We start from the raw sequence: 25,367 nt of genomic DNA on the forward strand, positions 1-25,367 counted from the left end.
TTTGAGATTGGAGTGAAACTAACCAAGACAGGAAGTAAAAACGCTGCCCAAGTTTTGACCGCATTCATCCGAGTTTGGCAAGACCAGCATGTAAGCCCCAGTCTTCAGCATTAGGGACTCCCAAGCGTTGATGAGCCCACCCAGTATTGCTTCCTCGGTGAACAATATCGTTGACAACCTCAAGTCAGGACAGACAAACTTCTGTGCCATTTTTCTTGTTCAATTCTCACCTGCGACAGCCAGCCTCATTGAGAATGATAGACTGGCGAGTTATTGCTCGAACGTTGGCTCTTGAACCATGTCCCGCCGTCCCCTGTAAGCCCCGCTATGAGTTGAAGGACATGACAGAGCAGAGTACCAGGGCGAAAAACACCCCAACGACACACTTGAAATGTAGCCAGGGTAGATGCAAAGAACATAGGCCGAACTAGCATGCCGCTTCAGCCTTGCACATGAACATCACTAAAGAAAAAGAAAAAGCAGTCCACAAGAACGCCGCGAGCGACCCTAGTGTGTCGACATGGTTGACACCCGTTCCAATTACGTCGCCATCGCCCCCAGACAGCTGGGACTGTTCGACGTCTTCCACGATATGTAACCTATCGGCAAGTCAAGGCACTGGGACTTCATCAGCTGGGAAAAGGACCTCATCGCTGCTTACTCAGAGACCGACATCACCTTAACCGTCCGCGCCATTAAACCCTGGCGAAGCATATTCCATAGCTGGCTACTGGAGGGGGTCCTAGTAGGTGCTTTATTTGAAGGTTGCTTGGGATTGGTCGGGCGATATCCAGATATCGAGGCGGCCCGCGGTGCACAGCATCATTCCAACCACTTTAGCGATGCGAAGGAAGCGGAAGTGCTTCACCGACTAGCAGACTTGACTTTCCAACGATGGAATTAGAGGACCCAGGAGCCTTTTTCATTTCAATAAACATCTATCCTGCATATCGCATCTGGGAGTATGATTAAGCATCGCGTTGCTGGTTTCCTGTCTGGCCTGCCAAGTGCGGAGAGTCTCATTCATATATGCCAACACCATGTAATGTCACGCACGCTTGGTAAAGAAGGACATGCGAATAAATAATGAGCTGCCTTATAATCAGATCTCTACCTTTTATTTCGGCCTTTGTCTTGGACGGTGCTGGTGTGGTTGAGGTGGATGTGGACGTTGGGATGACAAATGAGGTGGAGGGGGGAAAGGCAGGCAAGTCAATGTCATTCCAGCGGCGCTCAGTCAGCTGCCACTGCCAGCTTTGTCACCACCTGGACCGCCTCTCGTCGCTGCCCCGCTCACGCCCTATTGAATATGTCTACCTCTGTGCCGGTCTCTACATGCAACGTCGTCGACCTTTCATCAATTCGAATGAGCAATAGAACGGGTCATATCTGCTCTTCACGCGATAATCTGCTCATCTTTGTTAAAATTTCATGATCTTGAAGCTTCTCCTCGTCATCATCCTGACCTGCCTCGCCTCGACTCTCAGCTGTCCTAACCCAGCCTCAATTCTCACCATGCCGTTGACGTACAACAAAGCATTCATCCCCCTCGAGTCGAACCCCGAGGTCTTTAACGAGCTCATAGGGCTTCTGGGGGCTTCGCCGTCGCTCCAGTTCGAGGACATCTTCACGCTAGAAGACGCCTCCGCCTTGCCGCAGAGGATCCTAGCACTTGTCCTCGTTTTCCCCACAACGCCTACGTTTGAAGCTCGGTTGACGGCCGAAGAGGCGGGTGCGCAGGATTGGATGGTGGAGCACAATGAAGAAGACGAGGACGCGGTATGGTTCAAGCAGACGATCAACAATGCCTGCGGTTTATATGCCATCCTCCACGCCTTGGCGAACGGCCGCGCAAAGGACTTCCTTAGTGAGCGGGTTCCAATCCTTTGAAAAGGTTCGCGAACACTGACGTTGACATTAGGACCGGGATCACTGCTCGATAACCTGCTGTCCATCACAGCACCCATGGACCCTGCGCAGGCGGCCATGGTATTGGAGAGCTCCGACGAGCTTGAGGAGGCATACGCGTCTATAGCTACCAAGGGCGACACGGCCGCGCCTGCCAGCGCTGAAGATGAGGTCAACTTTCACTACATCTGTTTCGTCAAGTCGCCCGACACAGGTCATCTCTACGAGCTCGATGGCGACAGAAAGGGTCCAGTGGACAGAGGCGTCCCGGAAGAGGAGGAAAAGGTGGATCTCGGAAGCAAATCATTGGACGTTGTTCGCAAATTCATTGCGCAGGGAGGGGAAAACATTGGGTTCAGCCTCATGGCGTTGGTCGAAAACGCATGACAAGGCAAGTGCGTGCCATCCAAAATGTAAACACTATCGTAGTATAGCTGGTGCGTCACAGCCGCGTTCACTAGTCGCAGGGTTAATATCCGGATGAGAATCTATCCTGGTGCCCATGGAGGTCCCCTTTAGCTCGCCTGAATGATCTTCTCCAATTCGTCGGGGTCCTTGATGGTGGGCGTCAGGTTTTCGCTGCCGTCCTTGGTGATGAGGATGTTGTCCTCGATTCTGCAATTGTCAGCATGGATCTAGCGCAACGGCTACAGTCAGGGCTTGACCAACCTCACACCACCGACATCCCAGTACTTCTCCAGGACAGCAGTGTCAATGTACTTGGAGTGCGCTGGGTCCTTGAGGTAGGGCTCAATAATGAAGTTGCAAAAGTAAATGCCCGGCTCGACAGTCACGATGCTGCCGGCGGGAAGCTTGCCCCTGACACGCAGGTAACGGAACAGGGGATCCGTGTCGGCATAGTTCGGGTTGCCGCCGACATCGTGGGTGTCCATGCCCAGGTAGTGGCCAAGGCCGTGGGGGAAGAAGGCAACGCTCGTCCTACTCTTAAGAATCTCGTCCTTATCGCCCTTAAGGATCCCAACAGAATGAAGGCCGTCGATGGCGATCTTGTGAGCCAGCAGATGGATGTCGTCCCAGACGACACCCTCCTTCAGGGCGGCAGTGGTCTCCAGCTGCATCTTCAACACGATGTCATAGATTTCGCGGGACTCCTTGCTGAACTTGCCAGAAATGGGGAAGGTTCGCGTCTATCGCGTATTAGCAGGACGGAAACTCGGAACGGGCGACAGGTGTTACGTACAATGTCAGAGGCATAGCAGTTCCATTCTGCACCAGCATCGAGGAGAAGGTTAAGCTTGCCCTCGAGAGGAGCATCGTTGGCTACGTAGTGCAAGGTGGCGGCGGCTCGGCCTCCGGCGAAGATACCGTGGTACGCCTGGTTCTTGGCGCCATTGGCGACGCTGCGATGCAAAAATAGAGCCTCGAGTTCCCTCTCGTTCTTTGCCTTCTTGACGTACTCAACAACGGCGTGGTGCGCAATGGTCGAGACGGCGTTGGCCTTCTTGGTAAGGGCAACTTCGTAGTCGTCCTTGACGACTCGGCTTTGCTCAATAGCTTCTTTCAGAATGCTAAAGTTCTTGTCTTCGAACTCGAGGAAGGTGATGTTGTCGAGGACCTGGTTCTGGATAGCAAAGATGGTGTTCTTGGAGCCCTTGCCCAGTCGTGCGAGCTCGGCATTGATGTCGGTGGTGTACTTGACATCGTCGACATCGTACAGCTCCTTGGCCTCGGCGGCGCTGACAGGCAGGCCCGACCAGATAACGCTATCAGGGTCGATAGGGGGGATAAAGAGGGTGGACTTGGACGTCGCAAGATCGAAGATGTAGTGGCAATCGGAGAGCGGGCAACCAGTCAGGTAGTAGAAATAACGGCGCTGTCTTTGCAATGCGTGTTAGAGAACATTGACGGGCGGGAACGAGAAGCCGAGGGGGCCGGGAAAGTGAGGCTGGAAATACCTGAAAGGCTCGGGCTCGTCGTTGTCCTCGAGAAGCTTGGTCATGCGACCCTCGGCGTAGAGAACGCCGGTAGCACCGGGGACCTTGGACTTGACGTAGTCGGCAACACGGAGGGCATGCGCCTTGGCGGGATACTTGCCCTTGAGCAGCGTCTCGTAGTCTTGTGCCATTGTGGCGATTGGCGTGGTGGAGTAAGGTCGCGTTGGTCTTGTCGCGAACGGCGTTGCTATGCGCGGCGATGGCAGAGGTCGCAGGATCAAGTTGCCAAGGGGCCTGGATGCTGCGGTGAAGAGCTGTTGGTTTCGGGGTCGGCCGAGGAAGCTGGATGCTGCAGGAACCAATGTAGACTTGGAGCAGAGGACGATGCCGCTTGTGGGAGAGACGGATCGGTGAGATGTTCTGGCCAGCATCAGGACACCGGCAAGCCACACACTCTGACGGAATTTGGAGGGGTTCAGACGAAAGAGGGGCACAAGAGTACTAGGAAACGTCGCGAAGGCACTGTAAGCCGAGCTAAAGCGCGTGTGCAGCGGGACGATGATAGCTGCGGCAACGAATCAGAGCGTCGAAATTAGTCGGATAGGGAAGCTGCTTTCTCAAACCCGTCCACCAGTCCCAGACAACGGCTGGAGGCTACCGTACAATCGCCGAGCAATTTACATAATCACACAGTACCCCTCCAATCCCCACTTGTGTTTTTGCCTGAGGGGTTATCTTATCTAAGCAGTCCCACTTGGATGCCGACTTCCAGGTTGCTCTCCACCCCCCCCCCAGCAGGCAGTGGCCAACAGTGGCCAACAGTGGCAGAGCAGGGTCAAGTCACGCGACCAGGTGCATCCCCCTCCCCCGCCAAAAGACTGAAGCAGGGAAAAACGAAGAGCCAGGAAACTGACGATGTATCGATGGATGGAACCTCTCGGGTGCCCAGTGCTGGCCTCCCACTCGACCACTCCCAGCTCCAACCCCAACTCCAACCGTCCTCCACCCGTTCACATGCCACATGCCAATGCCACATGCCACATTCCACCCCCAACTCTGGACCGCTTCTTTCCTCCCTCGTGGCACCAGCACCTCGCATCTCGTCAGGAGGCTTAAAATCACATCCAGACGACGACAATGCCTACCCACCAACGTGCATCAGGTCCACCCCATGGGCCTCGACATCCGTTACGGATGATACCCACCCAGGGATTAAAACGGTGTGGCTTGAAGGCTACTCCAAAGTCAAGAGTATCGGGGCCTATGTCGACCTTCCAACACAATATTTCATGCCTGTCACTGAAAACATTAACCTGCTGGTATCCGGCCGGCCTGGTGTCTTGGTATAATCACACCATGCCTTTTGTCCGGACTCGGCTCGCATAGCGCTCGAATAAGGCATCTCGCAAATACCCAGGTGGGTTCTGTTCTGCTGACCAAAGGCTCGGCCTGGCCGATCGGTCTCCTCGTCAGGAAGACCGCCCTTCCTTACGCATCCAAAGGAATCGTCTCTGTTTCAAGCACGACGTGCATCCCATCAACAGCACGACCAATCCGGAGCCATGCTAGCCAACCACTACGATACCCCCATCATGGCGAGGGATCGTAACCCTTGCGCCTCATTACTTGAACAAATTTGAAATGACTATTTGCAGCTAAGATCAAGGTGTGACGTATCATCTGTCGACCTCGCTTCGGTGTGGCAGCGGCAAGGAGGACTCCCCTTCTGCGGGTACATCCTCCCGAAGCCACCAAACACTGCAACAGACGAATCCAGCATCGGGCTAGCCAAAGGCAAAAGAGACCGGACGACCGCCTCGTCTGTTTTGACGACCGTCGAGGAGCACAGCCACCTCCGCCTCAGAGAGTAGATCAAGATTTGAAGATGCATTCTGAGAAATATTCGCGCATTCGGGATGACGCTGGTGACGACCACCAGGATACGCATCAGGGATTTCCTGCTAATTCAGCAAGCCACGGACACTGCCCGAAATCCAATGATCTTTGGTTGGCTTCGCCCAAGCACAACATGGTTGATGCTCTGCTGCGGCCTGCGTCGGCTACTATGGTACCTGGACAGGCACAACAACAGCTAGCACCCCGGTATGCGACTGATGTTTGATTTGCCGGGCCATGTTGTAAACAACTCCACCGAAAATATATCCTGGTCCTGTTGTTCTCCAGTGTCAATGCTTTCTTCCCCGACCTTGGCCGTCAGCCCACAAAATCCCCGAGGGGAATTATTGGGCCTGTTTGTTGAATGTTGTGCGGAATAGATTCATTGGATCAAGCCCAATCCAACCACTGTACAGTTAATTTGAACCATGTCTCACCTCCATCCTAGTCAAGGCATCTCAAGGTATCCAGGTTTGCCGGTAGCTATTCTGCCATTCCCTGGAGCTACTACTAGCTGCAGTCGTTCTCAACATTGGAGCATAGTACAGCTGCGCAGCAAACCATACGTCTAGACGATGCGACTCGACGGTTAGACGTCGAATTGATGTCGCCCCCTGGGGGTTAGCATCTCCACAGCAGCAATGGCAAAATGCTTGTACACTACAATCACAGGTTGCGACCCAACTCCATTTTTCCGGGAACCCATAGACCTTGTCGTGAACTCCGTCACCCAATTGTGCTTCGCGCTACCTTGCGGTCAAGATCCTGTAGCAAGGCACACACACCCATACACACAAACGCACACACACATGCCACATGCCACATCCTTCTGGGGGGCTGGCTGAGCGATCACCTCCTTGGAAGACTCGTCCACGTTATCGAAATGCGCATGAATGCAGCGCGATTAAACAGAGGCGAAGACAACAGATCGCTACAATACGCCCGTAATACGTGCCAACTACCAATGATCACTCAGTGGCGGACGAATTACTGGCCATCTCCGAACACGGGGTCTATCTTATCCAACCTACCGAAGATCTCGGGCCTAACCCCGAGCGTCGCACTGCCTCACGACCATGTCGCTTGCACCTGCACACTTTTTTTTTGTCACCAACAGGTCCGTCCCTGTCGGAGCTCTCCTGTTGGCAATAGGCTGTACACTACATACAAATCATCCCCACCGCCGCCCAGCCTTCAACACTGCCGTATGCCGACTCACATTCTTGGGTTTGGCGCCTTGCAATCGAATCAGCTACTCTCGTTTCCTACTCGGTCTAACAACCCGTAGAGCCCGAGACCCATCCTCCGAATGTCGTCCCCGGCTTTTATTCGTTGACGAGTCCAGCAACGTTCCATGTTGCGCCAGTTCAGTCAACCGTTTGATACATTCTCAATATTAGCGCTTTCGCGGCCCACAGGTGCCCCATTTATGTATCTGTTTCCGTCCAATACGGTATGGGAGCGAGTCGGGTTCTGAATACTTCATATACTGCTTCGTGGTGGTTTTGCTGTCTTCGAACCATCTTCCCCGCAGGAACCCCGACCGCCACTCCCCGCCCCCGGCCACCCTCCGGTCCCGTAGCTCGCACACCCGCAAAGCTGCAGCTTATCCAGGCGCGTTAGGCTCGGCAGTCCGCCTGACATCGGTCCGATAAGCACAATTCTTCTTGAGTTTTCTGTCAAAGGGAGAGGGACGGTTCCAATGCCATCCACGCCAGCCAATGCCAGCCTCGCATTGCCGTGGGTCTCCTCTTACACTGGTTGCAGGCCACCCTCCCTCCTTTCTCGCTACATGACGTAGGACAAGCCTTGTCATCAAATACAAGGGCTGCCGGGATACGGGGGTGCTGCCGGACATGGGTCAGAGGCAGCCGGCCTGCGCACGAAAGGCCTGTTTTTGACTCAGCACTGTTGCGTACCGTCCACCTCGTAGTGTACGTACTGCACACACGAGCAGCCGCAGCTCTGGCCTTCTGTTGTTGCACCAGGGCGTGTCAAATCGGCTCAAGCGTACTCAAGCTCATTCAAGCTCATTCAAGCCTTTTGGCTCGTGGACAGTAGCGTTCTCGGCGGTGGACTCTGTGGGCACGCGAAGCCTCGACGATCAAGCTTGGGGTCTTTGTCCCTTCTTGGTGTCTCTCCTCCCCCGCGCTGACCCGGCTGGGATGATTCTGTGGCGCTCCGCGGCGTCCAAAAGTTAATGAATGCGCCAAGTTCTTGGCTCTCACGACCGCTTCTCAAAATTGCGGGACGGGTGTGACCGGATAAACGACTCAGATGGCTTCAATCCTCTGCACGTTACATTCTAAAGCACAGAGACGCGACATTGGCAAGGGACCCGCGCATGTGTCACCTGGACAGTGACTGTGTATTCCCTTCCTTTGCCTCCCTTGAGACTGTTACCTATTCTGGATCGAGCCCACAAGTACAAACCCGTCATTCCGTTGCCCTCCTTGCCTCCCTGGCGCGCATCTAACCCTCGTCGACGCAGGCTGCAGGCTGAGGAAAAAGCAACATCTACAAACCGCCAAGCTCTCTCGCGGCAAGGTTTGGCACCTGGGTGCTCGCATCCTCACTCCAAAGCACAGACTCACAGGCGGGTTCCCCGTCTTCGCGTGTGGGGCAATGTGGCCGAGGAACTTGATTGCCATGTCGATCTCGACGAGTTCCCTCGCGTCTCGCAGAGACCAACATCAAAGTCTCGAAGCTTATGGAGTGTGTGCGGGGACGCCAAGAAGACAGCTTCTGGAGTTCTGGTAGAGGGATCATCGGCTGTTTTCGTCTGACGGGTTGGGCTCGTTGCTATAAAGATCCATGGCCTCCCCTGTGACGCTCCTGGGTCTAGTTTTCCCATTCTGATAGCTCTGTAGGCGTGCCCTGCTTCCATTCAGTTGTGAAGCCACATGAAACATTGTCACATAGTCAAGCTCACCGCATCGACCACGAGCTATCTTACGGGCGCAACACGCGACAAATACTGCATGCTTCATCGCCATCATGGCCGACGCGATCCATTCCGACGGGTAGGTCATTACTTCATCACTACTTCCAAACCGAATCATATCTGACCCAACGCTCCTGTAGTGAAAAGGTGGCCAACGTCTCTGGACACCATGAGGAACGTGGCACTCATCAGCCTGACCCCATTGAGCTGAGCCGCAACCTAGAGGCCAAGTAAGTAAATGCTTGATCAGACAGAGAGAAATGATTGAGCTCACCAATGTATGTGTGCAGGATTAAGAACCCTCTTGAAGGAATTGGCTATGACCAGCTCATGCGTGATGTCAAGGTCTTCTGCCAGGAGCACGGCCTCCAGGAAGAAATCGCGGTTTTTCGCAAGGGCGCATTGGTCGCTCAAGACCCCGAGAACTACGAGAATATTGGTGGCACCGAAGCCCTCGATGATGCTGAAATCAAGGCTCTCCGTGACGAGGTTGAGCACAAGTGGCGCATGCCCAAGAAGCTTTTCCTGACAATTGCAACTTGCTCCATTGGTGCTGCTGTCCAAGGATGGGATCAAACCGGCACCAACGGCGCCAACATTTTCTTCCCCAAGGTCTATGGCATCGAATCTGACAGCACCGAGGACCGCCTCATCTTGGGTCTCGTGAATGCCGGCCCCTACATTGGAAGCGCGTAAGTGTTCCTCACAAAACCACCTTTTCCGATGTTGTGTTGACCTTGTTCAGTCTGCTCGGTTGCTGGTTGTCAGACCCTCTGAATCACTACTTTGGTCGTCGTGGTGTGATTTTCTTCTCTGCTCACTTCTGCATCTGGCCTCTTATCGGTTCCGCCTTCAGCCACACCTGGCAGCAACAGCTTGCCAACCGTCTTCTCATGGGTATTGGCATGGGAGCCAAGGCCTCAACTGTTCCAATCTATGCCGCAGAGAATTCCCCGCCGTCAATCCGTGGTGCCCTTGTCATGTCTTGGCGTAAGTGCTCCATAAAGTGCTAGAGAGAGATACTCAGTAGCAGTTTACTGACTAACTTGGCGTAGAAATGTGGACAGCTTTTGGAATTGCGTTGGGCACGGCGTTCAACTTGGCCGTTTACTACGCTGAGAACAACTGGCGTCTCATGCTTGGTAAGTAGATTGGCACTGGCACCATAGCCTTCTTCCCAGGATGAAAATTTTATGCTAACCTCTGGTTTCCTAGGTGCTCCATTCCTCCCCGCTGTTCCCCTCCTCATATTGATCTACATGTGTCCTGAATCTCCCCGTTGGCTCATGAAGAAAGGTCGCTACCACGCCGCCTGGAAATCCATGATCCAACTCCGAAACAACCCGATCCAATGCTCTCGCGACATGTACTCTATCCACGCACAGCTGCAAATTGAGAACCAGCTTCTGGGCAAGACGTCCTATGGCTCCCGCTTCACTCAGCTCTTCACCATCCCTCGCGTGCGCCGCGCAAACTTGGCTGCTTTCACCGTCATGATTGCCCAGCAGATGTGTGGTAAGTATCACTCACAGTCCTGCCGGTCGTCTAAGCCCTTGTCTAACGATTTCTCTCACAGGTATCAACATCATTGCCTTTTACTCCACCACCATCTTCAAAGATGCCAACATGAGCGACTTCCAGGCTCTTCTTGGTTCCTTCGGCTTCGGCATGGTCAACTGGCTCTTTGCTTTCCCGGCCTTCTGGACTATCGACACCTTCGGTCGCCGATCCCTGCTTTTGTTCACCTTCCCCCAAATGACCTGGACTCTATTGGCGGCAGGTCTTTGCACCTTGATCGCGCCTGGAATCACTCGCACCGCTCTGGTTTCTCTCTTCGTCTACCTTTTTGGTGCCTTCTACTCGCCTGGCGAGGGGCCCGTTCCATTCACCTACTCCGCCGAGGTCTACCCCCTATCACATCGCGAGATGGGCATGGGCTTCGCCGTCGCCACCTGTCTCTTCTGGGCCGCCATTCTGGGCATTACCTTCCCCTTCATCCTCGACAGACTCCACGTCGTCGGCGCGTTCGGCCTGTACGCCGGCTTCAACGTCATTGCATTCTTCATGATCTTCTTCTGGGTCCCGGAGACGAAGCAGCGTACGCTCGAAGAGCTCGACTGGGTCTTTGCTCTGCCCACCAGCCGCTTCGCCCACTACCAGGTCACCAAGGCCGTTCCCTACTTCTTCAAGCGCTGGGTCCTCTTCAACCGCAACGCGAAGTTGGAGCCTCTCTACACTTTTGAGAAGAACCACCGCCCCGACGAGCGAGCCGCCAGCTCCGACGGCGACAAGAAGAGTTACTAGACTCGGCGTCCGCAAGGATCGCCAGTCCTGTATTTCCGCACGTGTGCTTTCAGTTCTCATGAGCTCGTTCACACATGCCTAATGAGGGAAACGATGAGAGATCGAGATATACCCAGGTGGAGGACGAGATTATGAGTTTTTTCTTTACTTTCTTGCACGTTGGGATTACATGGCCCAACTGCGTAAATTCTTGGATTGCGGCATGTGTCCTTTCGCCTTGTTAGATCCAGTAGCCGTATTGGCCTGGTGTTAGCTTTGAACTCCGATACCAAATACCACTTCGTCACTCTGATACCCTTGCCGCCTTCATTGTCTTCAATGCGTTTAATATGTGTCTGTCCTTGCTTTTCTCGCTATAGTCATTGTATTTCCACCTCACCTACTATCGTCATCAGTTTGGTGAGTATGAGACAGGCCTGAGAGCGGGATAAAAAGATGCAGAGTAAAGGGGGCAAAGTTCGCGTTGTTTTGTTAGTCTGCCTATCTTTGATGATCTGAACGTCACCAAGCTGCCTAATGTTGTTCGAACCAAGCCGTTTTTCCCACATTGCCCCGTAGGATCTCATCGCCCCGAAGTGAGGTGCGGCCGCATCGCGATGCGCCAAGACCGGGGGGCGCTTCCAACTGCCCTCGCTCGCGAACCGACGGCGTCTCCACCCCCGCAATTTCGCAGTGTTATGGTCTTCGATACCTTATTTCCACCTGGCCATTCGCGTCACTTCTTGGCAATAAGGAGTTATAAGAAAGTGTGCAGGGAAGAGGGTTCCAGGCACACTGGGGGGGCGGGTAGTTGTTCAGGTTTTACTTTTGGACATGACTCGATTTCAATTTACACAAACTGTCGAATACCGACTACCGGCATGCCTGGGCCCACGCAAATAGACGAGTTCGCGTCATCGGAGGTATAACGCAGCATCAGGTACAATTTTAAGGGTAATTTGACGATTGAATCATCTTGAACAAGCTCGGCATTTGTTGATGAAGTGGTGGTAGTAACAGCAGCAGCAGCAGTACTAGTAGTCCAGCCTTCTGGCAGCAACCTCTTATCACCGTCCCCATCGTTCGAGAATCTCCCTCTTCCTCTCGCTCCTGAGCCTCGCCTTGCTGGCATCAACCCTCTCGGCGCGCTCCTTGACCTTCTCGACCTCCTGCCCCAGCACAGAGATGGAGGCCTCGATCCCCTCGTCCACGAGCCGCACGTCGCCAAAGGGGCTCTCTGCCAACAGGCTATCCCGCAGCAGTTGAACCGCGAGCTTCGCGTCCGCTAGCTGCGAAGCGGCGGTCTCCTCGAGCGCCTCCTGGGCGTTGCGTCCCACGTCGCGGGCCTTGGCCTGCCGCTCGGCGAGGGTGGCCGCTAGAACTGCCGTCTGGCGGGCGCCGTCGGTGGTGTCTTCAGGGAAAGCGATTGCGAGAGACCGGAGGAGAGCCTCGAGAGGTGGTTCGTCAAGCATTGTGCCGGAAGAGCGGCGGCGGTGGGCAGATGAGGCGGTGTTGGAGCGCTGCCGAGAAGGTGATCCCGGCCCGGTGGCGGTGTTGCGGCGGCGGATCGGGGAGGCCAGGTCTTGGGCTGGGGTCTTCTTCTTGGGGGTGGAGACTGGTGCGGATAGCTCTGAGCGGGCCGTGGTCACTAGGTTTGTGGTAGCGTTTTGGTGGGATTGGAACGTCTCGATGCGGGCAGAGAGACGATCGATGTGGTCGAGTAGGTATTCCAGGCATTCGTCGATCTGATTCTGTTAGTTTCACTTTTTCGTCTCGTCGCCAGGGCCGTCGTATGAGAGACTCACGTATACAACTCCTGCGGCCGTGCGGTTCATAGACTGCCCGTTCTTATTTGACATCGACTTGAGAGCGGGTTCGAGGTACTGCTGCTCAACTGACATCTGGGCTACTGGGAATATCTCGGCATAAAGTGACTCCAGCTCGTCCTGCAAGGACTTGACATCATCTGAGGGGTGCGACGTCACACCGTTATGGTGGGCAGAGCTTAACGTCTCTAGATAGAGGCGGTCAAGCTTTGTGCGCGCCGTTTCGACAGTGTACTTGATTAATCTGCGACAAAAATAAGTGAAATGTCTCAAGAGGGAAGTAGGCAACCGGCTCATACCTCATGCATATTTCCCGAAGCTTTTCAACGTTTTCACGGTCCTCGGGGTCTTCCGTCTCGAGCTCCAAGCCCAGTTTACTCAAGCTCAGCAGGAGCCTATCGTCAGAGTGTAACAAACTATCCAATGTCTGTCGAAGACCGTTCTCGGATACACTCGACTGCTGCTCAAGATCCGATGCTGTGAACTCGAGACTTTGAGACAACTCCTCGATCTGGAAGTGAGAGTCAGCAACACATCTTGAGAGTAATCAAAGGGTCAACACAAACCGAGGTAATCATCTTCTTGCGCTCAGCATCGTGTTTCTGGTTACGCTGAAAGACGAGATCGGAACGAGCCTCCTCGACCTTGGCGTTGCTCTTGACCAGCTTCGCCAGCGCATCCTGCTGCTGCTTCAGGGTCTCTGTCTGCTTCACGATGGCGGCAGTAGATCGATTAAGCTCGTCAATGGCAATCTGGATCTCGCGCTCGCTGAGGGCCTGGACAGTGGCTAGGTCTTGCAAGGCGACGAGCTTGTCGATCCGGCCAGTTTTGTCGAGGCTCGAATACCTGATGGCCGTTTTGTAAGACACGGCCAGGGTGTGTAACGACAATTAGGGCACTTACAGGGACAATTCGTCTTTGGATAGGAGATTATCGGGACCGAGATGGACGCGCGCCCATTCGGCGAAAGCTGTGCCGTGTTCTGGATCGTCGAGGGCTGCCTGCAGGGTGTGCCTGTCGATGGCGATACCATAGCTTCGTACGATGTTCTCCAACTTTGAGACATCCATTTCAACAGGCGGGCGGGCGGAAGAGAGGGGCAATCGCAGTTGGGTAAGATGGTGTCAAACAGAGAGGCGGCGAGTGGCCTTGCTTCCTTGGGCAGCAACTTGTGCCCCAAATAAACAGGTTTAGACTCAAGCTGCCGCACGTGGACAAAGCTCCGAAGTAACGAAGGACGGGCCGTGCCTTGGTGTCTGGCTTGTGATGGTTGTAGCTCCAGCCTTGGCTCTGAACTACGTTAAGGAGGGGAGGAGGGGCAAAGGTTTGTTACCTCAAGCGGTCGGCTGTTGCAAGTACGCGGGATGCGGTTGTCCAATGACAGAAGACGGCCGGGTTTGTGGTTTGGTCTGCTCCAGAGAAAACAGAGGCTTCCAAGCTTTTGACTTCCGTTGGGTGTAGCTCAGTCACGGCGTTCTGGGAAGCACACACCACACGCCGCGTCGTAGTGCAACCGGGCGATATTCAGCTTGAGGTGGTGTAGTGTACCCGTCTCGGCTCGGGTTGCTATTTCTCTTTTCGACTTAGCGATTTACGCGTCGATCCGAAGAACCCGGGCACCCAAGGTCCTATGACAGAATGTACGGCGAAATAGAGGGAGATGCAAACCCCCAATGTGACGATTATTTAGTCAAGCCTTGGACGGAAGACGCCTTGAGAGGTGAGTTGTGGTGCAAACAGAAACGTCGGTCGGCAACAACAGAAACCCACCAACATACACCTGACTAAGCCAAATGGAGACAACGCCCCCACTAGATTCTCCAGCCAGCCAACCATGCGCTGTTTTCTAACGGCTTCCCGCCTGCACGGACTCCCGGGCGGCCCCCATCGCTCCATCTGCTTTCTCCCACTATATGCAGGACGGTACGGTACGTGCGTAACTCAACGACATGTACTTACACTATCTGTACGCTCACCTCCTCATCCTTGACAACTTGATGGGGGGAAAAGACACCAACACCAACGGCAACCACCCGTCAAGCTCCGTCCAGACCCCCCAAGCCCAAGGACCAACCGATCGCTGCATGCACGGCATCATGCAGTTGGAGATTTCTGTAAGAGACGATTTGCCTCCCTGGCCTACCATCCGGTAGCAATGCCTCGTCTATTTTGGATGTCGTTTGCACCATGCGCCGCTCTGCAGTCAATCCGCCCGCAGGGCTGGATGCAGATGGCCTGCTTGAAGGGAACGTTTGGGCTTAGGCTTTAAGCCTGTCACTTTTGACATATGCCAGCCCCGTGTTCAGATTGTCTACCCGGGGCCTATTGGGTGTGTCGCGGCGGGCTGGATGTCCAGATTCGGTCACCAAGACGTCCGGCAGAGCCCGGAAGGGGGCCCGCCTCTGGGAGAGACCACACTCCTTGAAGAAACTCTTTCTCCGGGTTTGCCTATTCTCCTCAGAACGCGATGTCAAACAGATGAGTTCAGGTTCTTCCTGATATCTGGGACCCCCTTTTTCGCCCTAACATTTGCCAACGGGCGAGATCATGACCCCCGTACCCTCCAAGGGGCAGATCCGTCGTCAGGCGTCGGTTCCGCTCCGCTGAATGACATGATCGTGTATATCCCGCACTTGTCTTCTTGCTTGCATCTTATCAGCTCCTCGGATTCGCCACTGTCCCATCACAGGCCCCCAGTATCGTTCGGCCGTTGGGCGTTTGTGATGCTATCTCGTACACCTCCTTTTCGACGGACCCCCAATCCCATCTTCCCATGGAGCCAACAAGGGTTTCGGCATCTTAGCCTACCAGTGACGTGTCAAAAGGGTCTCTCGTCGAGGTCTCGTACTGATGTCCGGTCTATAGATATATACCGAGGTGTGTAACACCGCCGGGAAGAAGGACTTTTGTGTCTCCATGTCTTTGTCTTGCTTCCCTTGAGCCCTGTACCTGAATGCCCATTGACTTCTGGGTCATTATTATATCACTTGGGCCGTGTCACACAGTACTCTTTCCTCGCCCCTCTTCAAAATGATTACAAACCTCTCGGTTCGCTTCGAACTCCTGTCGTCCCAAATCCTCCGTTGTCTGAGACACCTGACAGACAATGTCGTCGGGATTTCACTTCGTTTGCCATCACCAATGTTCCGGCGAGGCGACGACGATAACAGAGGCGCCCCGTGGAAGAGCCTTGGACGTCCCGTGTTCCAACGCATGGGTGACATCCTTTGGGTCGCCGCAATTTACCTCGCCAGCGAGTTGCTGATATGGGGTCTGTCCCTGGCCCTGAGACCAATGAGGCTTCAGTTCTTGGCATCCATTCTGGGGATGGCTTTGGTGTTTGTAGTCATGGTTTCGTTTCAGCAACTTTACCCCGGGTCGGAGGGGTTCTACCGCCGCAACATCAAATCCAAGGTTTGCTTCATTTCCGTGCCCCCTGTACCATTGTACTTTGATGCTCATACAGGGCAGATCGACTTCATCAACAGCAACCTGGGTCTTGGATTCCCAGTACCCCTTGTGACTATCAGCCAAGAACAACTGCTTAGCGGCACAGAAATTGCGAGGGTGGTTGGGAATTTTGGTGAGGCACATTGACATGACTTGTAGTTCCGTGCTCGTGACTGACTTGATAGTGAACACCAACATCATCTTCTGGACTTTGGTATTCTTGCTCTCCTGGGGCATCTTGGCTGGGTTATTGAGACTACCCCCCTTTTCCGTGCGCCGCTTCAGAAAGAGCTCCGGAACTGAACAGGCATGGCAGCCCGACATCAGACCACACTCCCTACCACACATTGAGTTGCCACCTCAAACCCCCAGCCGCAGGCCGTCGGAGTCGACGACCCTTAACGGCGCCGCGACAACCGGATACCACACCGACAAGGAGGCGGGATTGGGTCCGGACTCGAGGACCGTCTCGGTCTACTTTACCGATAGCGACTGCCCCACTCCTATTCCGCCCCCGGCGGAAGCAGGTGGACAATCGGGCCAGGCATCGTTGTCCCAGCGCGCGAACGATTCGGGCGAAGAAGGCGCCAACTGGGTTAGCTGGGTCCCGGGGTGCTACCCCTTGGTAATGGCCGTGTTCTTCCTCGTCGTCGTCGGCATCCCCGTATCCCGTACCACAGGTGACGACCGTATTCTCGATGGGTGTATGCTCTGGTTCACCTGGATCGGCAGCACAAGGCTCCAACGCAACTTTGGCCAAAGCCAAATTCTCGCCAACCTCCCCGCCGTCAAGACAACGACCACTACGCTCCTCAACCCAGTCCTACTCACAACCCTGGGCATGACAGCTTACACTCGCGCCAAAGCCGCCGCAATGCAGACGCCTGTCAGGCCCGTTCTCGCCATGTTCAGCAGCGGTACCTCTCTCTCCGACCTATGGACGTCAAAAACCACAAGCTGGACCCTGCGGGGGGGCCAACGCGATTGGTTCGGCGCAGGTGATGCGGCACTCTCGATACTCGAATGCGGCATCGTTGTTTGGGGGTTTAAGTTGTACGAGTGCCGTCAGCAGATTTGGTCCCGCGCCGGCGCGGCCGTGGTACTCATCTCCGTAGCCATCGCGGCACTCAATGTGTTCGTGTCCGTCTTGCTCGGCAGCGCAGTGGGCCTAGACGGCCCTGAAGCGCTCGCCTTTGCGGCGCGGAGTACGACCCTGGCTCTCGCCAGACCGGCGATTGAGGCGCTTGCCGGTAATCAGGTCGTCAATGCGGCACTGGTAGTGAGCAATGGCATTTTGGGCCAGCTCATGTATCCCTTTCTGCTGGGTAGGCTGAGAATCGAAGGGCGGGAAGAGAATGAGGAAGAGGAAGCGGTGAAAGATGATGCGCTTACAATAGGCGCTGGAGCAGCGATTGGGATCAATGGTGCAGCCATGGGCGTAGCGTACCTCTATGAGAGGAAGAGCCGGGCAGCACCCTATGCTGCGCTCTCGATGACGGTGGTTGGGGTCATGACTGTTGTTTTCACCGCGGTTGAGCCCTTTACAGGTACATTGACAAGGTTGGCTCCTCGATAGCCTGGGAGAGGGGTTTTTAGGACATGGTATGGTTGATTCGGTGCTTACTGGGCGGCTCTCTGGATTAGTAACATATCAGAGGATCACTGACGATAGACAACGGAGGTATTCGTGCAATTAGTGCTGGTTCAACTCATCAGGTCGTCTGATGCGCATGGTATTTTTTGGTATACAGTCATGCCCGTAGCAACACGTATAAATGCGAAAAGTCAGAATGATGTGGCTCAATCGAGCCACCTCTACAGGCGCGGTTGAACTTTTCAATGGCCCTGCTTGCATGCACACGCGTGGTGCTTCTCTTCACTCCACCAACCGATCTACTCCAGTCTTTATGTTTTCTGTCAGCAAGGGCCTTGGAAGCTTCGTGTGTCACGGCTCTAAGATTGCAGGGGGAAGGGATAAAGCAGGCCTTACCTTTCAATTAAGTGCAGTCCACTTGCCGTCTCAATGACACCGCTGATCTCGCCCGGGTTTAGGCCAAAGGCGGCGTCCTCAAACTCCTTTTGCATGTCGCCCTTGCCGAAGTAGCCCAGATCACCCCGCTTACGGGCGCTGCTGCAGTCCGATTCGGTCAGAGCCAGCTCGCCGAGCGAGGTCTGGCCGGACTTGATCTTCTCCTCGTGGACCTTGATGATGTCGAGCGCCTCCTCCTGGCTCCGGGTGATTTCAGCCTGTCGAGGGCACGGGCGTTAGCATCGGTTCATGAATACCCAAGATCTGCCAGGGACGTGGGCTGTCTACCTCTCTCCAGCTCGAAGGGCGACGGCTGCCCTTGTGCTTGACCAACAAGTGGGCGGCGCGGATCTTGCCCTCGGGGACGGGGACGGCCTGGGGCCTCGCGCCAGCGCCGGCGCTGTGGTGGGTGGCCATGTAGTGCTTCAGCTTCTCGGTGTCGGTTCCTGCGGGCGGCTCCCAGCGCGAGACTTTTTCGGCGGCATTAAAGTAGTAAGGGAGGTTCTTGGAGTTGGAGTGTCGCACTTCCCAACCGGTAGGGAGACCCGTATCAGCCTGGAGACAAAGTGTTATGTCAGTTGTCCGGTTGGAATGGCATTGTCTTGGTTGACGAGGGCACAGCTCAACAAGAGCCTCGAATGAGAGAGCAGCATGCGACGGGCGAGGCTGCGTGAGGGGAGAAATGGACAAGGAAAAAGAAGAGGTTCGCTGCGGGGTGCCTTGCTTACTTACCATGGTTGCGCGTGACGGTGTTTACAGCGGAGAAGCTTGGTTGGGATGGTGAGTATGTACGAAGCAAAACTTCTTGCGGAGGGAACAGGAAACAAAAACACGACGGGATCGACGACGAGTAGTGGACTGGACTCGACTGTGGGGAGGGAAGGAAGAGGAAGATGTGAAGTTGAAGAACAGAAGTGGGTGGGTGTCGAGGAACAGCTGGGGTTGGTGATGCAGCCAGCGGTACGGAAGCAAGAGGTTCTCTCTCTCGGGTTAATTGGATTGGATGGGGATGGGATGGACCTGAAGGATGACGTGCGGCTGCCCGGGGTAACGGTTGTTTCTGCTGCTCTGCTGCTGCTGCACTGCAAAAAAATAAAACGAAAAAGGACAGCTTCAGCAAGGCTATTGCAAGCTAGCCAACGAGCGTTAGTGGGGAGTGAGGGGGGCTATGGGGGATCTGGTGACCTCTGACAGGGAACATGAAGAGCGCCCCCAGCGGCCCCCCCTGTGCTTCCTGCCAGTCGATGTCCCTGGAAGGCGGGGGAAGTGAAATCGCTGGGTGAGAAAGAGGGGTTGATCACTGCTCAGCACTTGTGTTCTCATTGGGCCGTGCATGAACCATTCCGGACTTTCCTTTTTTTTTTCCTGCTGAATCACGTGGCAACCGGGGAGTGCTTGCTTGTTTTGCCTACCTAACTACCTAGGTACTTTACCAACCCGCCACGCCCATCGACAACACCGAGTCCCTTCACACTGCGTTGAGGCCTGGATAGCTTCCAATACCTGAAACTTCGTAGTCAATTATGAAATAAGCGTTGAAATGAATCCATCCGGTATTGTAGCCCAAGATCTACCTTGAGAGGCCTTATGTTATATCTCGGGTAAGATGAGGTCAGCACGCATGCTGGACTGCGTCTCACCCTCTATCGAGAAGAACACCTCCATAGCCATAATGTCGTTGAACGCACTAGGTCCTTCGTCTTTATGTGAGCGGTACTTTGTCTTGTGATGTTCCCTTGATATTACTACGAAACTTACTATTCGAGCAATCCACGAAGCTCAAGGACTAGACTGCAAGCAGTTTCCGCCATTCATACTGGCTCTTTACTTTCTGCCACTTAGGCTTGCCCCGAAGTTGCAATAGGAAGCTATTTGTAACTACTATTTCTCGTAGGGAGTTCCAGGCAATTGTCTGCTGGCCTCCTCGCTGAATAATACGGCCGGGTTGATAATAGGACCTCATCTGATCAACGCTGTTCATTTTGTGGTTGTATTCATCAATTTCCCGAGGGATCAGAAGCTTCTTCTGGCCGTCTGGACCAAAGATCTGCCGGGCTGCCCGCTTTGCAGCAGAATCTCTAGCTGGACGGCGGCGGGCCAGTATAACACTCTCGCCGTTCTGGAGGACAGCTGAGAAAAAGCACAAGAGCGTTATCATGGCAGGTGAACTGGTTAACTTATAGTGTAATTAGTAGGTAGGTAGAATATGGGGTAAATTTCTGCCCTTCTGAAGTAAGGATACATTGTTTGTCACCCTACAGAATAGCGTGTCGTTCAGTCTCTTTCTCATCAACTAGGATCTTATCTGTCCGACTATACTTCCGGCAGGTGCCAAAAGCTACAAGCTGTTGTGTACGTAGGGCTCGAAAGAGCCGTGTAGAGGCATATAGGATGTCTGGAAAGATGTAGTAGACTGCAACTGGAAGTAAAGCAATAAATGTGCTTACTATCTGTTATACTGGTATCAATACAGCTGCCTGGGCCTGAGGAACCGATTTGTGCAGGCCATGTGGAGACAGTAGCTTGACTTGGCAAGGATCCAGATCCTATAGCCAGTTGTAGCAGGCTTCATTGGAATCATTGTTGTCTCAAGAGACCGGCCTGCAAGTCGGCCCATAGCTTCGTTATCTGTAAGGTCAGGCCCAGGCGCATAGAAGAAACCCCCGATTTCAAGGATATTGGCGGAACACTCTTTGGCCTTCCAGTATACATCCGGCATTGGATATCAGGCCTGCTCTCTGAAGATTGGCCGTGGGGGTGAAAAGAACCTGCCTGGGTATACGTGACCTACCCCGCACTTTGCCATCTGATCACATTTCTTCCAAGTCCTCTGATATCACACCAAAGCTTTCCGCGGACAAGTTTCATAATACTTTATCATCCGCTGTTAAATATAATCAATCAACCCCCCCAATTAAAAACTTCATCCGCTATTCTGCAATGTCTACAACAACTCGTTTCATGCTCGTCTTCAAAGTCCCTGCATCCGGACTTGACGCCTGCAAACAGGCGATCTTTGCTGCCGGCGCTGGACGATATCCTGGTGGCAAGTACACGGAGTGCTGCTGGACAACAGCAGGCCAGGGTCAGTTTCGACCCAGTGACACGGCGAACCCACACATTGGCAAGATCGGAGAACTTGAGTTCACGGAGGAGACGCGAGTGGAAGCTTTGTGTATCAGTGAGGATATTGCGAGAAAGGCCGTGGATGCTCTCAAAAGGTACCCCTTAATTGACCTTTCCATTTCGCCGATTTAACAGCTTTGGCATCGAGCAAAGGCTTACTTACACTCTTCGCATAGCTCTCATCCATATGAGCAGCCTTCCTACGCTGTGTATAGGCTAGAAGACTTCTAAACGGATTGTTTTCTTTGCTAACATTTGCATTTGTTTATTGACGATGTCATCATTGTGAGACGAGATATAGGCGGGTACACCGGCCTTAGGAATTGACTTGAATTAAATTGCTTTTCCAGCCACAGCTATACGGCGTGACGGGGCAGGTGTAGAAAATAGGCACAATTCGGAAGAAAGTGAAACTACAGACTATAGAGAGTTACACACCTCCATATACAAACACGATTTGTGGCAACTGTGTCCCTTCAGACTGACAGCATCATCGACAACCTTCTAGTGCCTAGCTTTCCATATCAAATACTAAGATCCATGGTCCTCGCCACACCTACCAGTGAAGTGGAACAGTAGGGATGGACGGATGCAAAACACCACAACACACCCAACAACTGCCACGCACCCTAGGTCCGCATACCACAGAGTGGGCTAAATGTCTCCGTTATTCTTCAAGTTCCCTCCAGCTCCCTGATTTCTGAAGAAAAGTAGTTTTCGTTCTGCTACTGGGCCAAGCTAAATAGCCTAGGTAATTGGGTAATTGGAGATCAAATGGAATCGAAGACCCCTCCAGGCTCGGGGCCTCGGGGTGCATAACAGAAGGTCACTGGCAGGCGACTGGGAAAACAAGCTTCTCCGAACTAGCACCTGAATATACCCAACCAAACAGCGGCTGGAATTCTGTAGATCATGTTGAAGTTCACATTTCATGCACTATCATAGCACTTAGAACTTTCTCTAAACCGGGGTAAAGCATGTGCAAGCAATTCAGCGTTGCACCAAATCGAGTAAGGCGAAGCCAGATGTAATATGACATGTATACCCGGCCTCGCACTAAATCCCTTGTCCCAAAAGCATGCAGCTTGGAGATGGCGGCGAGTGTCAAATAATCGCCCAGACAGTCAGGTCGCACACTCAGTTCATATGGCCCATACATGCTTAACAGAGAAAGTACAATCATTTTCATTAAATAGGCAGCCTAATCTTACTATTACTTGATGTCTTGAATTTGATATGACACTCGATCTGTAAAGAGGCCAAATCCGTTGCCATTGTTGCCTGGACTTGAATTCACGGTATTACCTCAGCCAGTGACTCACCGACGCAGGTGATTCGGTGAACCGGTGACTCAAGCTTAAAAATGTGCCTGACCGACGGGCCCACATTTGCCTCCCACACTGCAAAAGGAATCCGTCCGTGCGCTGCCGCCTTGCCGTCTTCTATTGCTCGCGCTGGCTGCACTTTACAACTTTTCTACTTTCTACCTCAACAACACCGCACCGCCAACATCGACGCGTCCTCATTGCTTCTAACCTCGACCGACACCGAACTCACGCGAAGCCGCTGTCAAATATCAGCCTCTCTACTCCAAAATCCTTTCCCCCGCAAGCACATATCGCATAGCGACCGACGACACGATGGCTACTCCCATGTCCACCACGTCTCAGGACGAGACGGCCAACAAGAAGCTCGAGCAAATCACCTTTCGCTTCTGCTCCGAATGCTCCAACATGCTCTACCCCAAAGAGGACGAAGAGACGCATCGCCTTCAGTTCACCTGCCGAACCTGCCAATTTACCGAAGAAGCCCAGTCGACCTGCGTCTTCCGCAACGTCATGAACAACGCCGCTGGCGAGACCGCCGGTGTGACCCAGGATGTCGGCTCAGATCCTACTGTAGGTGATTCCCAGTCTGTTCTTGCCCCAGTTGTATGCATCGGTTGCGGCCACGCCATCCTGTGCAGCGGCTGCGGCAACCCGTCCGACGAATTCAACGTTTCGGCGGTCGTTGCGCAGCCGGGAGCCTTCCAGAGCAAGAAGATGGAGATCACTTGGGAAGATATGATGGACATGGCCGAAGAGGAAGCTCTCGACGAATACGACGAAGAGAAGGAGTCAGTCACCTCCGACGAGATCAACGAGGGCTTCGCAGGCATCGCACTCAACCATGAACCCCACCCTGCGAATCGAAACGTCTCATGGCCGACCTTTCAGCTTGCGGCTCAGTGAAAGAGTTTTGCTCCCCCTGGACACACTTTACTTGCTTCTGGATACCTATGCCTGGTGGTGCTGGGTTGGCTGTTGCAACGGATTTTTGCGTCCACTTTGGATCCGAGACCTCCCTTGTGATCAGCTGGCTGACGCTGCATCTCCCCGGATCTAGCTCCCACGATCAAACAAGGAATGCCCCGTCTGCAAGGGCGGCGAGGCTGTCTTCTTCCAATCTCAGCAGCGAAGTGCCGAGACGGGTATGGTATGTCAAACTGCACTCCTTACCTGCTGCTATTGAGGGGAGAATTTACTAATTCGTTTCTGAAGAAACTGTTCTATGTCTGCTGCGATTGCGGTCACATCTTCCAGTAAAAGACGCGACCTTTAGAGATACCCGAAGATTGGGATGGAGGAGGCTTATTGCATTGTATGGAGTATTACGGCGTTCGAGCATTCAAATAGGAAAAGGGCTTTGGCAAGGAGCCATGGTTGTCTTTTTTTTAAGAAGTCTATAACACACAGTTGTCCCAGTGGCTGGGCAATATTGATATTGATCATCCCGCGCTCCTCAGACTGCAGTAATTTGACTTGTGTGTGAATAATGTTATGCTCGATGGAGATTGGTATCGATTGCCAACCCTCGAAACGCCGGCTCATGCATTCATATAGTACACTCCCATACTCTAATGATTTTTCCTGTACATGTACAAAGATCCTACAAGGTCTTCCTCCCGTCACACCCCCGAATCCAACAACTGCCCTTCTACGCGTGCATGGGCGCCATGGAAAGAATCTTGCTCCACTTCTTCTTCCTCAGCTCGGCACCGACAACGCCGTTGATGCGGGAGCCCACGGGGTCACCGGCCTTGTTAATCAAGACACAGGCGTTGTCGTCGAATCTGATGATGCTGCCATCGGGGCGGAGAGTCTTCTGCTTGGTGCGAACGACGACGGCGTGGCGCATGTCACCGCGCTTGACCTTGTTGGCGGCCGAGGAACCAGCCATGCCACCGTCACCAGCACCTCGGTGCTTCTGGACAACGACGACTATTCTGTCACCTAATGATGTAATGTTAGATTCGAGTCTAGCTTCTGGGAGGGGTTCGGAGGTGTGGAGGTCGTACCGATGCGGGCGTGTCTCTTCTGGCCGACAACCATGGCGCACTCGACAAGGGCGGCGCCCGAGTTGTCGATGCATTGGAGCATCGTCTAGCGGCAGTCAGCTTTGGCTTCGCGTGTGAGGGGGATAGGTGGTGTGACAAACCTTTAGTTGAATCATTGCGGCGGCGAGATCTTGTGATGCGCTGTGGATTACCAGATCTCCCTAGCTGGTCACTCACTGTCTGAAGCTATCTCGAAAAGGTGGAACTGCAAACTTCAATTCGAAGCCGCCAGAGCGGATCTACGTAGGCCCGAATCTCCGCATTGAGTGGCCTGAATGGACCCTAGCTAGCCGTATTGGGCGACATGCAGTCAATTGGCTGACATAATGTACCGAACTGGTCTGTGCGACTATTTTGACGTCTCAGCTGGGGGCCACTCCAACGATAATTGCCTAGCCACTCAGATTTGCAAAATCTGATTGGGCGATCCCCCGGCAAGGCGCAATCCCAATGTTTCCCTCACACACTCTCGCTCTCTCTCCCTCCCTCCTTCCCTTCCCCTGGAACCGCTTCGATTGGACTTGATGAACTGAGCCTGAGTGTGGGAAGCACAGCTGGGCAAGAGCGAATTAAACCGGGACGGACGGCGACTTCCAGTTCCCATTCAAACCTCACCTCCAGCCTTACCTCACCT

At 53.8% G+C, this 25,367-nt stretch overlaps 9 protein-coding genes across 9 annotated transcripts; 5 read left to right on the forward strand and 4 right to left on the reverse strand.

The window, feature by feature from the left end:
* Positions 1 to 1,431: 1,431 nt before the first annotated feature.
* Positions 1,432 to 2,295, forward strand: EsH8_IV_001399 (ubiquitin carboxyl-terminal hydrolase; the record flags this gene model as incomplete). The annotated part of the gene is made up of 2 exons (XM_083266289.1): positions 1,432 to 1,867; positions 1,922 to 2,295. The coding sequence occupies 2 exons, from the start codon at positions 1,432 to 1,434 to the stop codon at positions 2,293 to 2,295; spliced, it is 810 nt and encodes a 269-aa protein (XP_083125184.1).
* Positions 2,296 to 2,423: 128 nt separating this feature from the next.
* EsH8_IV_001400 (peptidase M24, structural domain-containing protein) lies at positions 2,424 to 3,994 on the reverse strand (the record flags this gene model as incomplete). Its single annotated transcript, XM_083266290.1, has 4 exons — positions 2,424 to 2,523; positions 2,578 to 3,056; positions 3,110 to 3,746; positions 3,825 to 3,994. The coding sequence occupies 4 exons, from the start codon at positions 3,992 to 3,994 to the stop codon at positions 2,424 to 2,426; spliced, it is 1,386 nt and encodes a 461-aa protein (XP_083125185.1).
* Positions 3,995 to 8,696: 4,702 nt separating this feature from the next.
* EsH8_IV_001401 (sugar porter family MFS transporter) lies at positions 8,697 to 10,947 on the forward strand (the record flags this gene model as incomplete). Its single annotated transcript, XM_083266291.1, has 7 exons — positions 8,697 to 8,722; positions 8,784 to 8,873; positions 8,934 to 9,335; positions 9,389 to 9,633; positions 9,699 to 9,785; positions 9,859 to 10,158; positions 10,220 to 10,947. 7 exons carry the CDS (start codon positions 8,697 to 8,699, stop codon positions 10,945 to 10,947), a joined length of 1,878 nt encoding a protein of 625 aa, XP_083125186.1.
* Positions 10,948 to 11,993: 1,046 nt separating this feature from the next.
* On the reverse strand, positions 11,994 to 13,822 carry EsH8_IV_001402 (uncharacterized protein; the record flags this gene model as incomplete). The annotated part of the gene is made up of 5 exons (XM_083266292.1): positions 11,994 to 12,671; positions 12,732 to 12,996; positions 13,052 to 13,263; positions 13,319 to 13,598; positions 13,656 to 13,822. 5 exons carry the CDS (start codon positions 13,820 to 13,822, stop codon positions 11,994 to 11,996), a joined length of 1,602 nt encoding a protein of 533 aa, XP_083125187.1.
* A 2,071-nt stretch (positions 13,823 to 15,893) lies between these two features.
* On the forward strand, positions 15,894 to 17,778 carry EsH8_IV_001403 (uncharacterized protein; the record flags this gene model as incomplete). Its single annotated transcript, XM_083266293.1, has 2 exons — positions 15,894 to 16,335; positions 16,388 to 17,778. 2 exons carry the CDS (start codon positions 15,894 to 15,896, stop codon positions 17,776 to 17,778), a joined length of 1,833 nt encoding a protein of 610 aa, XP_083125188.1.
* Positions 17,779 to 18,095: 317 nt separating this feature from the next.
* EsH8_IV_001404 (peptidylprolyl isomerase ssp-1) lies at positions 18,096 to 18,966 on the reverse strand (the record flags this gene model as incomplete). Its single annotated transcript, XM_083266294.1, has 4 exons — positions 18,096 to 18,105; positions 18,193 to 18,449; positions 18,520 to 18,786; positions 18,964 to 18,966. The coding sequence occupies 4 exons, from the start codon at positions 18,964 to 18,966 to the stop codon at positions 18,096 to 18,098; spliced, it is 537 nt and encodes a 178-aa protein (XP_083125189.1).
* A 2,205-nt stretch (positions 18,967 to 21,171) lies between these two features.
* On the forward strand, positions 21,172 to 21,588 carry EsH8_IV_001405 (GTP cyclohydrolase 1 type 2/Nif3; the record flags this gene model as incomplete). Its single annotated transcript, XM_083266295.1, has 2 exons — positions 21,172 to 21,452; positions 21,534 to 21,588. 2 exons carry the CDS (start codon positions 21,172 to 21,174, stop codon positions 21,586 to 21,588), a joined length of 336 nt encoding a protein of 111 aa, XP_083125190.1.
* Positions 21,589 to 22,997: 1,409 nt separating this feature from the next.
* EsH8_IV_001406 (DNA-directed RNA polymerase II core subunit RPB9) lies at positions 22,998 to 23,942 on the forward strand (the record flags this gene model as incomplete). Its single annotated transcript, XM_083266296.1, has 3 exons — positions 22,998 to 23,255; positions 23,743 to 23,832; positions 23,898 to 23,942. The coding sequence occupies 3 exons, from the start codon at positions 22,998 to 23,000 to the stop codon at positions 23,940 to 23,942; spliced, it is 393 nt and encodes a 130-aa protein (XP_083125191.1).
* A 391-nt stretch (positions 23,943 to 24,333) lies between these two features.
* EsH8_IV_001407 (mitochondrial 54S ribosomal protein uL14m) lies at positions 24,334 to 24,849 on the reverse strand (the record flags this gene model as incomplete). The annotated part of the gene is made up of 3 exons (XM_083266297.1): positions 24,334 to 24,629; positions 24,695 to 24,779; positions 24,835 to 24,849. 3 exons carry the CDS (start codon positions 24,847 to 24,849, stop codon positions 24,334 to 24,336), a joined length of 396 nt encoding a protein of 131 aa, XP_083125192.1.
* Positions 24,850 to 25,367: the final 518 nt, after the last annotated feature.

The sequence above is a fragment of the Colletotrichum jinshuiense genome, chromosome 4 (genome assembly GCF_051148585.1).
Source record: "Colletotrichum jinshuiense chromosome 4, complete sequence".
In the NCBI taxonomy this organism is placed as follows: Eukaryota; Fungi; Ascomycota; class Sordariomycetes; order Glomerellales; family Glomerellaceae; genus Colletotrichum; species Colletotrichum jinshuiense.